Here is a 12,530-nt window from a genome sequence, read left to right on the forward strand (position 1 = left end):
CCCTGGGTACCTCGGGATTGGGACACCCGTACTCACCTATAGTAGGTGAGCCCCTGAGGGGTCCCTCAGCTTGAATAAAACGATCAGAATAAAAATTTCCAATGCGTACACGAAATGTTCTTAATGATAAAAAGTTCTTTAAAAACACAGGTAAATTTCCTTTAAATCCGAAATTTGAAAGAGTATCAAGAATGCCAAAACGCCAAGCACGGTCATAAGCCTTTTCTATGTCGAAGAATATGGAGACCAGATGATTCCGCCGGACGAATGCGTTTCGAATTTGGGTCTCGAGAAGGACGATATTATCCAATGTCCAGCGTCCCTTGCGGAAGCCATTCTGCAATGGCGGAATACATGCTTTTTTCTCCAACTCAAACACAAGACGGGCATTAACCATGCGCTCTAATGTTTTACATAGACAACTTGTGAGAGCAATTGGCCTATAGTGCAGAGGGTTAGAGGCGTCTTTGCCGGGTTTCAGGATTGGAATCACAATAGCTTCATGCCATTGTGATGGGAACTTCTGTTCATTCCAAATACGGTTAAATAGAAATAACAGGTTGGAAAGAGAAGTGGTAGACAAATGGCGAAGCATGTTATACGTGATTCCATCAGGACCAGGACTGGTATCACGTGCTTTAGACAAGGCCGTCAATAATTCATTCATCCTAAATTCTGAATTGTAAGAGTAGGAGTTTCGGGTAGTGAAACGCAAAGACTTCCGTTCCGCGCGATTCTTAGCCATTATAAAAGCAGGCATGTAATTATCAGCTGCGGAAACCTTTGCAAAGGCTTCTCCGAGAGTATTGGCAACGTCTAATGGAGAAGACATCACCCCATTTCCAGTATTCAAAACTGGGAAGGAGAAATCTTTATATACTCCATTAGCAGATTTGACTTTTTTCCATAACAATTTGCTGGAAGTAAAGGATGTGATTGAGGAAATAAAGCGACACCAGGACTCCCTCTGGCTACGCCGACGAATTCGACGAGCATTCGCTCTAGCACGTTTGAAGGCAATAAGATTCTCCGATGTAGGGTACCTGCGGAAAATGTTCCACCGTTTCTTTTGTTCCCTGTAACTATCGCGGCAGACTTCGTTCCACCACGGTCTTGGAAATTTTCGCATACGTGGGGAACTTTTAGGTATGGTATTATTGGCGGCTTTAAGTAAACAGTCGACGACACTTTGTATTGCGTGTGTAATGTCGGCCATGCTGACCATATTCTCAGAAATCACTGCTTGTTGCATGAAAGCAGCCCAATCAGCCCTCTGAAAGACATAACGTGGTGGACTTTGCTTGAAATCAGTTTCAGTATAGGAGACTATTAAAGGGAAGTGATCACTATCATGGAGATCACTTCCGACTATAAAATTAAGCAAAGGTAGGATATCAGGAGAGCATATGGCCAAGTCTAAGCTGTGGAAGGTACGTGTGGGCTCATGAAAGTAGGTTTTCTCGTCACTGTTAAGGAGACAGTTATCAGATATGAACCGTTCGATCTGTCGCCCGCGAGAATTTGTACTATCAGAGCCCCACAAGATACTGTGGCCGTTAAAATCGTCAAATAACAGAAAAGGCGCGGGAAGCTGGTCCATAAGATTATCAAGATCATGTTGGTTAATCAAATCGTGTGGTGGTAAATAAATGCTACAAACTGTGACTAATTTTCGAGCATGAACTTGCACAGCCACAGCCTGCAATGTAGTGTGCAAAGTGAGAACTGTGCTCGGGTATAAGTTAGATGTAAGGATACAAACGCCACCAGTTCCATGGATTGTATCCTTCCGAACACTGTTGTAACCACGTAGTTTGAGAGGAATGTTGGACGACAAGAAGGTTTCTTGGAGTCCAATACAAATTGGATGAAATTTGTTGATGATATCTTTAATGTCTTGTAGTTTAGAACGAAGGCCGCGACAATTCCATGAAAGGAACGTACCCATTAAGATAATGTTTTAGTAAGGGGATAAATAGAAGTTGGAGTTGCCGGAGCATCGCAACTCATTTTTAACTCATCCTCTTCCTCCGATGGGTGAAGGGAAATAAGTTCAGGACTTTTTAAGGGAGCCCCAAAAATTGACGTTAAGTCCTGTTGGACAACACCCTTATTTGCTAAACCTAGAGCGACAGAGTTTTTAACTGTAGATTTTTTTAATTTTATCGGTAAATCATGTTTTGTTAGACCTCGCTTTGAAAGTCTAAGTGCCAAAGAAGTCTGTGATTTAGATTTAGATTTACGCCTACGGGCGTTAGATGGCTCAGGAATATCATTTAAGTCACATTCAGAATTCGAGGATTGTGCTTGAATGGAAAGTTAAGTTTTTTCGATTTGAACGTTTTGATTAACTACAGTTGGGGGATTCCTTTGAACAGCTGATGCATAACTTGAACCTTCTGTAGGAGTTTGAGCTATAATCTTGCGTCTCGCTTCAGGATACGAGATGTTCTCTTTAAATTTCACTGCAACTATTTTCTTCTCTAGTTGCCAACGCGGACAAAGTCGGGAATAAGCAGTGTGGTCTCCATTGCAGTTAATGCACTTTTCAGGTGCAGAACACTGCTGACCATCATGACCCTTTTCTGCACAGCGGGCGCAAGTCAGAGTCCCGCGGCAGTTCATTTTAGAATGACCATAGCGCTGACATTGGAAACAGCGTAGAGGGTTAGGAATATATGGACGTACAGGCAAATTTATATATCCTGCTTTAATTGATTCAGGTAATTGGGGACTATTGAACGTAAGAACATAGTGCTTTGTATTAAGGAGTTGTCCATCCCGCCGAATAGTAATCTGGCGTACATGAGTCACCCCTTGGAATTTTAATTCTTTGGTTATAATTTCGACAGGGACATTGAATAATTCCCCACAAGTTATTACTCCTTTTGAAGAGTTCAAAGATTTATGAGGACTAACGCTTATCGGAATTGTTGCCAAGGCTTTCAATTTCATAATTTTCTGGGATTGCTGACGGGAGCTTACCTCAACCAGCAAATCACCTGATCGAAGTTTACGAATATTAGTAACTTCACCAACTGTACTAAGAAATGCTTTGTCTACCAAAAATGGTGACACTGTGTTAAAAGTTTCATTTTCATCAGAAATACGGTGTACAATAAAAAAATGATCGAAATATTTTTCTGTTGATTGGATTTGAACTTTGTGATGATGCCCACTGAAGGGACCCTTTTTGGGAGGAGCCATACGACATTGTGTAAGGTTCGGGCCCGACGGCACCGCCCACCACGGAGCCCAACAAGGGAAGGCAGCCACCGGCTCTGGCCATTCCCAGCCTCGGCGCTTACCTTGGTGCTAGCCGGAACCTATACGCTCGGAGTTACCCCCGGGGACAGTGACCACCCTTAACGCCAAGCCCAAGGCCCGGCAGAGATCGGCGAGGACAATCTAAATCAGGAGATGAAAGAATTGATATTGAGAATGCAGAGGTCTGCCAGAAGCTGTATAGAAGAAACCGGCGAAGGGCGATCAGGGAGATCACTGGTGTCTCTGGGGATAGATGTTGTGTTCCCACCTCCACCCTGGATGCCTACTTCAGAGACGCTTGGGGTCAATCTGACTTTGCCTCTGGCTTTTATGCAGCTTGCTCCGACCAGCGGGAGCCCCTTCTTGCTTCACAGTTCACACCGGCAGAGGTTGAAAAGATTAAGAAGGCTGAAAACACTGCACCTGGTCCGGACCGCCTTACTTACCATCATTGGAGGTCGGTTCCAGGTGCCCCGAAATTTTTGGCCAGAGTTTTCAACGTGGTCCTGCACCTGAGGAAAATTCCTGAGAGTTGGAAAACCTCCACCACCATCCTCCTGCCCAAATCTGGCGATCCAACTCTGCCCACTAATTGGAGGCCTATTGCCCTCTCCTCCACGATCTACAAGATCTTCACCAAGTGCCTCACGGCTAGGCTGAGCACTTGGTGCGAGAAATACTCTGTTCTATCGCGCTGCCAGAAGGGGTTCACTCCTCATGACGGCGTGTTAGAACATAATTATTCTCTCCAGAGGAGACTTGACGCTGCAAGGTACCACAAGAAAGACTTTGCATCGGGTGGCTCGATGTTTCTAATGCCTTTGGCTCGCTTCCTCACGAAGCTATCTTTGAGGCTCTAGAAGCCGTGGGGACTGGTCCACTATTTGTCGACATCATTAGAGACCTGTACAGAGGTTCGAGGACTAAGATCCTTTCGGACGGCGGCGTGACGTCCGATATTCCCATCCTTAGCGGGGTCAAGCAGGGGTGCCCTATTAGTGGTCTCCTTTTTAACATCTGCATCGATCCAGTCATCAGGAGCATACAAGGAGACCACGTAGAGCACAAAGTGCTGGCCTTTGCTGACGACCTGTGCCTCCTCGCCGCCAGTCCAGTTGAGCTCCAAAACAACCTTGACTCTGTACAGGCTCAACTTGCCGCACTCGGCATGGTATTAAATCCAAAGAAATCGGTGTCCCTGCACTTCTCTGGCTGCACCCCGGTCGGAGTAAAAAACACGAGTTTCAGAGTTGGTGGTGAAAACATCTCTCCACTAAAGGAAGGTGAATTCACCAGATTTTTAGGCAGACCTGTGGGATTCAACGCCTGGCCTGACTACAACAGCTTGAATGACCTGGCCGGCATTGGGGCCAAGATCCTTTCCTCTGCCCTTGCTCCATGGCAGAGACTGGATGCCCTCAAGTCATTCTTTTTCCCGGCTCTCCAGTTCCCCATGCGGACAGCGCAGTCCCAGAAAACTGCATGGCAGGCGTTGGACTCCACAATTAGAGGTGAAATCAAGAACACCCTTGGCCTCCCGGAGAACGCGGCCAATGAATACTTGTATGGCCACAAGAGCAAGGGCTCTTGCTCTATACCGATTGCCGCTGAGGAGTCAGATCTTAATAGGATTGACACTGCTTTTAAGCTTCTGACTTCCTCAGACGAGGAGATAGTACTTCTGGCCACTGAAGACCTTAGGCAGACCCAGCACACAGGCTGAAGACCCCGTCCCCCACCGATGCGAACCTGGAGGAGTTCCTGTCTGGGGTGACGGAGGGCCCGTTCTCCACCTCCGACAACGCCTACTCCAACGTCTGGACTTGTGCCAGACTCGCCTCCAGACGTCTCGGAGTAGTGTGGGAATTTGACGACGGAGTGCCAAGGGTCAAGTACAACGAAATTGTCGTTCGTGCATCTGGTAGAAGAAAAGTCATCTTCTCCATTAGGGACCGGTTGAGGAACAATCGATCGACCGCTCTAATCAACAAACCCAGTCAGGGTAAGGCAATGGAGTGTGTGGCCCAGTCACCTGCAAGCTCACACTTCATTGCTGATGGCACGTACACCCGCTTTGCTGACTGGCGTTTTGTTCACAGGGCTAGATTGAACCTCCTCCCCCTTAATGGATGCCAGGCATGGAAGAAGATAAGAGGTGTCGGAGATGTAACGAGGCTGACCTAGAGACTCTGCCCCACGTCCTCAACCATTGTAAGGGCAGGTCTCGTGGCTGGCAACTCCGGCACGATACCATCGTAGCACGAGTAAAAAAGGCGCTTGCTACCAGGTGCACGATAATTTCTGAGAACCAACGAGTGGGCCCCGACAATCTTCGTCCCGACTTAGTGGTGCAGTCGGGGAACAAGATCTTCATTGTGGATGTCACCATCCCATTTGAAAACAGAATGGAGGGTTTCGAGAAGGCTAAACGCCTGAAGCATGATAAATATGCGAGTCTTCTCCCCCTCTATTCCTCAAATGGAGTGCAGGCTGCAATCATTCCTATTGTTGTTGGAGCACTGGGAGCTTGGGATCCCGAGAACGACAGGTTTCTGTCGAAGTTTATGTCGCGGGGCTACCTCAACAAGTTTCGTAAGTTGTGTGTTAGCGACTGCATCAGGTGGTCTCGCGACATATACGTCGAGCATATTACTGGGCATCGGCAATTCACTGATGGGGTTGATCTCGCAGAACACCTGACCCCTCCGGAGCCACCAAGTGACTTGTAAGTTGTTCTTGCCTTCTGTATTGTGTGTGTGTGATGTGCGCGTATGGGCTGACTCCAGGACTTCCCGTCGGACTTTGACGTCTGGGGTCAGCTCTAACTCTTACGTGTCGTCTCAACGAGAAACAAGTCTGTCGTCCCGGCGTGTTGTTATTTTTCATAGTCTACGTGTTGTTGGTTCTTTGTAGTTTATTTCTGTTAATTGTTTATAGTTTATATTTGTTATTTGTTTAAAGTTTAGTTTTGTTATGTCTTGCATAGTTTAGTTTTGTTATGTCTTGCATAGTTTATGTTTGTTTAACCTTTACATAGTTTATTTTTCAGCTTTCACGAGACGTTAGTCAATGTCGTAAGCAGCCTTTTGCTGTCTTACACGTGACGAAGTCTCATAGAGTAATCGAAAGACTCGCACTAAAGACGTAAGCGAAGCAGGCCTCCGCTTGTCGGACCCGAGTGGTACCTTACTGTCTATGTTAACGCACGCTATGAGCCCATGCTTTAGTGTTTGCAAACATTAGTGCGAGACATCTGTTCTTATCAGCTTAATATCTGATAGGGCCCCCATCGGGTGCCTATTGATGTTAAACTAATTTTTGGATAAATTAATTTTGGATTTATATGAATCAATTGCTGAAACCTGTGCAAATGATTGACCGAGAATGTTGGCTACGTCTAATGGGGCAGAATACTTCACATTCCCTCTGTTTAAAACAGGAATGGAAGAGTTACGATATATACCATTAGCAGCCTTTACTTTTCTCCACAGAACTTTGCTGGATATAGAAGATGTGATAGAGGATATGAATTTTATCCAGGATTCCCTCTGACTACGACGACGTATGCGGCGAGCTAGTGCTTTGGCTTTCTTAAAAGCAATAAGGTTCTCTGTGGTAGGATACCTTCGAAATAAGTTCCATAACTTTTTCTGTTGTTTGTGGCTGTCGCGACAAGCTTCATCCCACCACGGTCTGCGAAAAATTCTTACGCGTGATGGACTTTTCGGAATAGTGGAAGTTGCGGCACCAATTATAACGTCAGTGACATTTTGTACAGCTTCAGAAATGTCTGTGATATTGGTCATAGTCTCGGTGATATCTGCTAATCACGAAAAAGACTTCCAGTCTGCCCGCTGGAATAGAAAACGCGGAGGACAATAAGTCTCACCGCCGCTATCAGCATGGGAGACAATAATAGGAAAGTGGTCGCTATTATGTAATTCGTTGCTAACATTAAAGTTTAGCAACGGCAGAAGTTCGGGTGAGCAGATGGCCAAATCAAGAGTATGGAAGCTTCGTGTGGGCTCGTGAAAGTATGTTTTCTCTTCGTTGTTAAGTAAACAGAGACAGTTATTGGCAATAAACTGCTCAATCTGTCTCCCACGAGAGTTTGTACTATTTGAACCCCACAAAGTATTATGTCCGTTAAAATCACCAAATATCAAAAAAGGCGGATGAAGCTGGTCCACTAAATTGTCAAGTTCTTGTTGACGGATGACATCATGAGGCGGTAAGTAAATGCAACAGACTGTGACTAATGTTCGTACGTGAACTTGTACAGCCACAGCCTGCAGAGAGGTATGCAAATTTAGTTGTGAGCTCGGATAGAGATTTGAAGTGAAGATACAGACACCTCCAGAACTATGAGATCCTGTGTCTGTATCTTTCCGAATACAATTATAACCTCGCAATTTAATTGGAATGCTTGGTGTCAAAAAGGTCTCTTGAACACCAATGCAAACAGGATGATATTTGTTTAAAATGGATTTTATGTCAGGAAGTTTGGACCGGAGGCCGCGACAATTCCATGAAAGGAAGGTACCCATTAAGAGAGTTTTGTATTAGAAGAGAGGTCGCTATCAGTTGTTTGAGTTGGTGAAACATCGCAACTCATTTCTAATTCATCGTCATCCCCTTCAGATGGATGGAGTTCAATGATATCGGGACTTTTGGGTGCGCCACCAAAAATGGATGTTAAATCCTTATGGACGATACCCTGCGTCGCCAGTCCCAGTGCGACGGATTTCTGTGTTTTTGATAATTTTAATTTTGAAGGCAGCTGTATTGACGAAGAGCCACGTTTTGCAAGCTTTAGTTTCAGTGAATTTTGGGATTTTGAATTCGATTTCGATTTAGCAGGTTTGATATTGTCAGGAATATTTTTTGCAGTAGGTTCAGTTTCAGATTCAGAGGATTTATCTGTATTTTTGTTTGTCGGACCGGAGGCCGCGACAATTCCATGAAAGGAAGGTACCCATTAAGAGTCTGTTTTTGAAGGAGAGTGTGTGGAAACATTTGCTGGAGTTGCTTGATCTTCGCAACTCATGTCAAGTTCCGATTCATCCTCAGATGGGTGCAATTTAATATCGGGGTTATTGGATATGCCACCAAATATGGACGTCAAGTCCTTGTGGGCAACACCCTGCGTCGCTAACCCCAATGCGACGGAATTCTTCAAGGTCGATTTCTTTAATTTCATAGGAATATCTTTTCCTGAAAGGCCGCGTTTCGCAAGATTTAACGTCAGTGAAGTTTGTGATTTTGACTTTGATTTCCGTTTTGGTTTAGGTGGTGCAGGAGTTTCATGAATACTGTTCATAGATTGTTCTGTATCAGAATCTGTTATTTTTTCCGCGGTTTTTGTTTTTGTTGTAAGTGCTACACATTTTTGACAGGAACAATTTTTGCAAAAAGTTTTTTGTACTATTGAAGCATAACTGATGCCAGGGGTTGGTTGGTTGGTTGGTTGGTTTGATTTTTCTGGCACAAGAGCCATGTTTGGCTATGCTGCGCCAAGCTTATGGTAGATAAACAGGTTCATGGTATATAACATATGGTAATACAAGATAAAAGGAGTTAAAACTTTAGATGCCAGGGGTTGGAGTCTGAGCTTTAATCCTACGCCTGGCCTCCGGATACGATAAATTTTCTTTTATTTTAAGTGCTGTAACTTCTTTTTCTAATTTCCAGCGTTGGCAAATGCGAGAATAGGATGGATGATCCCCATTGCAGTTGACGCATTTTTCTTTTGAGTCACACTGCTGACTGTCGTGACCCTTTTCTGCACAACGGGCACAGGTGAGTGACCCGCGGCAATTTGCCTTTGAGTGGCCAAAGCGCTGGCATTGAAAGCATCTGAGTGGGTTAGGAATGTAAGGCCTCACTGGTAGTTTTATGTATCCTGCGTAAGCAAATTCAGGTAAGTGTGTAGTCTTAAACGTTAAAATATGATGCTCCGTTTCAAGACGTTGTCCATCACGCCAAATTGTGATACGGCGGACGTCTACAACTCCTTGCGATTTCATTTCATGTACAATTTCATCAACAGGGATATTTAGCAGCTCACCGCAGGTAATAACACCTTTAGACATATTTAAAGAATTATGAGGTTTTACAGATATAGATATTGAAGCCAAAGCCTTTAATTTTTGCATTTGCTGGGCTTGCTTTCGAGAATTCACCTCTACTAACAAGTCACCAGAGCGCATCTTTTTGATTGAAGTAACTTCACCGACAGTTGCTGTTACGGCTTTTTGGACCAGAAATGGCGACACTGTCTAAGATGTTTCATTCGATTCCGATTTACGTGTCACGACGAAAAACCTATCAAAATAGTTAGTTGTACTTTGTACTGGAACAATACGACGCCCACTGAAGGGACCCTTTTTGGGAGGAGCCATGCGATATGGTGAATGATTCGGGCCCGACAGCACCGCCCACCACGGAGCCCAACAAGGGATGGCAGCCACCGGCTCTGGCCATTCCCAGCCTCGGCGCTTACCTTGGTGCTAGCCGGAACCTATACGCTCGGAGTTACCCCCGGGGACAGTGACCACCCTTAACGCCAAGCCCAAGGAGTAACCCCTTTGCTTGATCCCTAGCAGACTAGCCACTCAGGTGACTAGGTACCAGCCGATTGCTACAACGGGGACCACAGTGCACCACCCGTCTTTCAAATGGGTCGCCACGCACGGCCAACACGTGGGACATTGGCTGTCCATGAGAAGCAAGAAGCAAACAGAGCGGCGACAGCTTCTCATGGAGAGCTCCCTCGCTTGCCGTCGAGGGAAGGAAATACATAGCAGACAGCAGAAGGCGGAGAGGAGAGCGAACTGAAAGGGAGTAAAGATCCCTGGGTACCTCGGGATTGGGACACCAGTACTCACCTATAGTAGGTGAGCCCCTGAGGGGACCTGGACGTGGAACTGATCCCGTGGAGTGGAGCACTTGCTGAGCGGTAAGCTGTCCGGTTTCCTGTTCCTTGCTTAACACTTAACACCTCTCCATGCCCCTGCGACTATAATCTTAACGATTATTTAAACAGTTGGGTGGACATGGAGAGTGAGAGTTGCAGATGGCTAAGCTAATGATGTGGAGGTAATGGTGATTGGGCTGATGATGTGGAGCTGATGTTGGCTGAGTTGTAGTTGGCTGGGTTAAAGATTTTTATGCTGCAGTGGGTTGCATTGGAGTAGGCGAGCTGAATTCGGTTAGACTGGTGAGGAGCTGACTTGGCTGGGTTAGAGCAGGAATGGTTGGTTTTAGGTTGGGTTGGAGCAGGGATGTCATGGGCTATGCAGGACTGAATGGAGTTGTCTGAGCTTGAGGATGCGCTGCGTTGGTGGTTGGAGTTTCCGGCCTGGGTGGAAGTCTTGTCGTGCAGGTGGTGAGATGGGTTTTCCGTTGTTATAGGAGTGGTGGTCAGTATCTGAACAGCTGTGATTCTTCATGCAGGAATTGAACCATTTTTCTGATCTTGGGCCTGCTGAGAGAGTTATCTGCTACCCTGGAGAACCAGACCTGTTGAAGGTTAGCTGATGGTTTCGTTAGGTGATAAGATGTAGTTAAAATGCCATCTGTTGCGTAGTGGAGTGGTGACCCCACTTCGCCGCAAGTGCAGTAAGGTTCGTCTGCTAAATTGAACCTTTTCAAGTAGGTGGGAAATGGGCATGGCCTGTGAAGAAGAGAATTTCTTCCCTTCTCCAGGGCGTAAGTTGTTGAGTGGCTTTTGGAAGAAGCTGGTAGATGAGTCTTCCAGTTTCGCCACTGTCCCATTCCGTTTGCCACTTTTCCAACATGGTTCGCCTTAGACTGGACTTTATGAAATTGGGTATGGTTCGGGCTGGATAGGGCTGTCTGAATCAGCAGCTTGTTTGGCAAGTCTATCCGCTTTCTCATTACCTGCATATCCGGCGTGGGCTTTAATCCAGTATATCTTTATGTTTGTATTTGTAGAAAGTATTGCAAAGAGTTTCCTGGCACATTTGTTATTGGATTTTGGATTTTTTGCTGCTAAGATGCTGGCCCTATTGTCGACGTAGATGGTAGATGTTGCTGATGTGGACTTCAGGAATTCTGCGGCCTTGGTTTGGTTTTATGGCGCAAAGGCCATTTTTGGCCATGCTGCGCCAAACACAAGATTTATTCCAACATTTATTTTATTACAAAAAAAAAATAATGCACAAAAACGATGTCAAAATTTAAAACTTAGATTTGCTTTTCAATTCCAATATCTTGCAAGAATAAAAAAAAAATTTTGGTTGGGTTTCTCACCCAAAAAGTCATTTAAAGTTACATTGTTGCTACCAAAATGGATTCGTCTAAATTGGTTAAAACTGGGACATTCCACAAGTATATGCTTTATGGATAAAGAGCAATGACAATCTGAACATGTAGGTTGGGGTTCTGAGTTGAGTAAATATTCGTGAGTCAATCTGGTGTGTCCAGTTCTGAGTCGATTTAATATAACGGATTTTTTCGGGTTTAAGTTATAATATTTAAAGGACTTTACCGAAGAACGAATTTCAAACATCTCCTCGCGTCTCTAAATGTAAATAATAGCGGCGGAGTGCGGATCCGAGATTAAACGCTCTGATTTCTCTCCTATTTTAATTATTTTTGTAGAACTTTTTGCATTAATATATCGCGGGGGATATTCTTAATGGATACAGAGTGGTTTCAATGTGTACTTTTGCCTAATTTTCTTAAAATAGTAATTTTTCTTCTTTCATGGCCGTTGACCAATCACAGCGCAGTATGACACTCTAGTAGGTGCAGGTGATAGCGCGCGCGGAGAAACGATACGTTTTAACGATTCGTGTTCCCCCCCCCCTCCCTCTATGTTTGTTTACTTCTGTCCGCGTGGTTGTGTCAACTGTCAATGTTGTCATCGTGTTGGTTTGATGGGTTTGCGTTGGGACTAGTACTGTTTTTATCACTCACGCCTTCTTTAGTTTTGTTCCGTATTATTTGTGTGTGCCCGATTGATGCGATAGCTATATACGTAGTTTTTTTCTTCCTTACATGTTTTTATTTATGTATTTTTCTTTTTTTATTGTTACCATTACTTTGTCTTGAATTTTGTCCTCTCGAACCGAGTTGGTTCCTGAGAATACTGTGTTTTGTTTCAGATAACAAATTGCATATTATCTTATTATTTTTGCCTTTATTTAGTCCGGTATTTTTATTATTATTTTTATTTCTTTTTGCTTGTGTGTACTTTTTGTTTCAGTGGGGTCTGGTATTTTATTTTATCTTATGCA

General features: G+C 44.7%; 2 protein-coding genes and 1 pseudogene across 2 annotated transcripts; 2 read left to right on the plus strand and 1 right to left on the minus strand.

The window, feature by feature from the left end:
* Positions 1-2,319: 2,319 nt before the first annotated feature.
* On the minus strand, positions 2,320-3,207 carry LOC129980790 (uncharacterized). The gene is made up of 2 exons (XM_056091173.1): positions 3,180-3,207; positions 2,320-3,077 (listed from the first exon to the last, which is right to left on the minus strand). The coding sequence occupies exons 1-2, from the start codon at positions 3,205-3,207 to the stop codon at positions 2,320-2,322; spliced, it is 786 nt and encodes a 261-aa protein (XP_055947148.1).
* A 2,198-nt stretch (positions 3,208-5,405) lies between these two features.
* Positions 5,406-5,996, plus strand: LOC129980791 (uncharacterized). The gene has a single exon (XM_056091175.1). It carries the CDS (start codon positions 5,406-5,408, stop codon positions 5,994-5,996), a length of 591 nt encoding a protein of 196 aa, XP_055947150.1.
* Positions 5,997-6,488: 492 nt separating this feature from the next.
* LOC129982001 (U2 spliceosomal RNA) lies at positions 6,489-6,651 on the plus strand (annotated as a pseudogene).
* The last annotated feature ends 5,879 nt before the right edge of the window (positions 6,652-12,530 follow it).

The sequence above is a fragment of the Argiope bruennichi genome, chromosome 8 (assembly GCF_947563725.1).
Source record: "Argiope bruennichi chromosome 8, qqArgBrue1.1, whole genome shotgun sequence".
In the NCBI taxonomy this organism is placed as follows: Eukaryota; Metazoa; Arthropoda; class Arachnida; order Araneae; family Araneidae; genus Argiope; species Argiope bruennichi.

Bases quoted from the DNA above. Each gene is read 5' to 3' on its own strand.
- LOC129980790 (XM_056091173.1), bottom strand. From the start codon at position 3,207: ATGGCTCCTCCCAAAAAGGGTCCCTTCA. The intron at 3,078-3,179 runs GTGGGCATCATC...CTTTTAACACAG, and splicing joins TCCCAAAAAGGGTCCCTTCA to TGTCACCATTTTTGGTAGAC.
- LOC129980791 (XM_056091175.1), top strand. From the start codon at position 5,406: ATGGAAGAAGATAAGAGGTGTCGGAGATGTAACGAGGCTGACCTAGAG.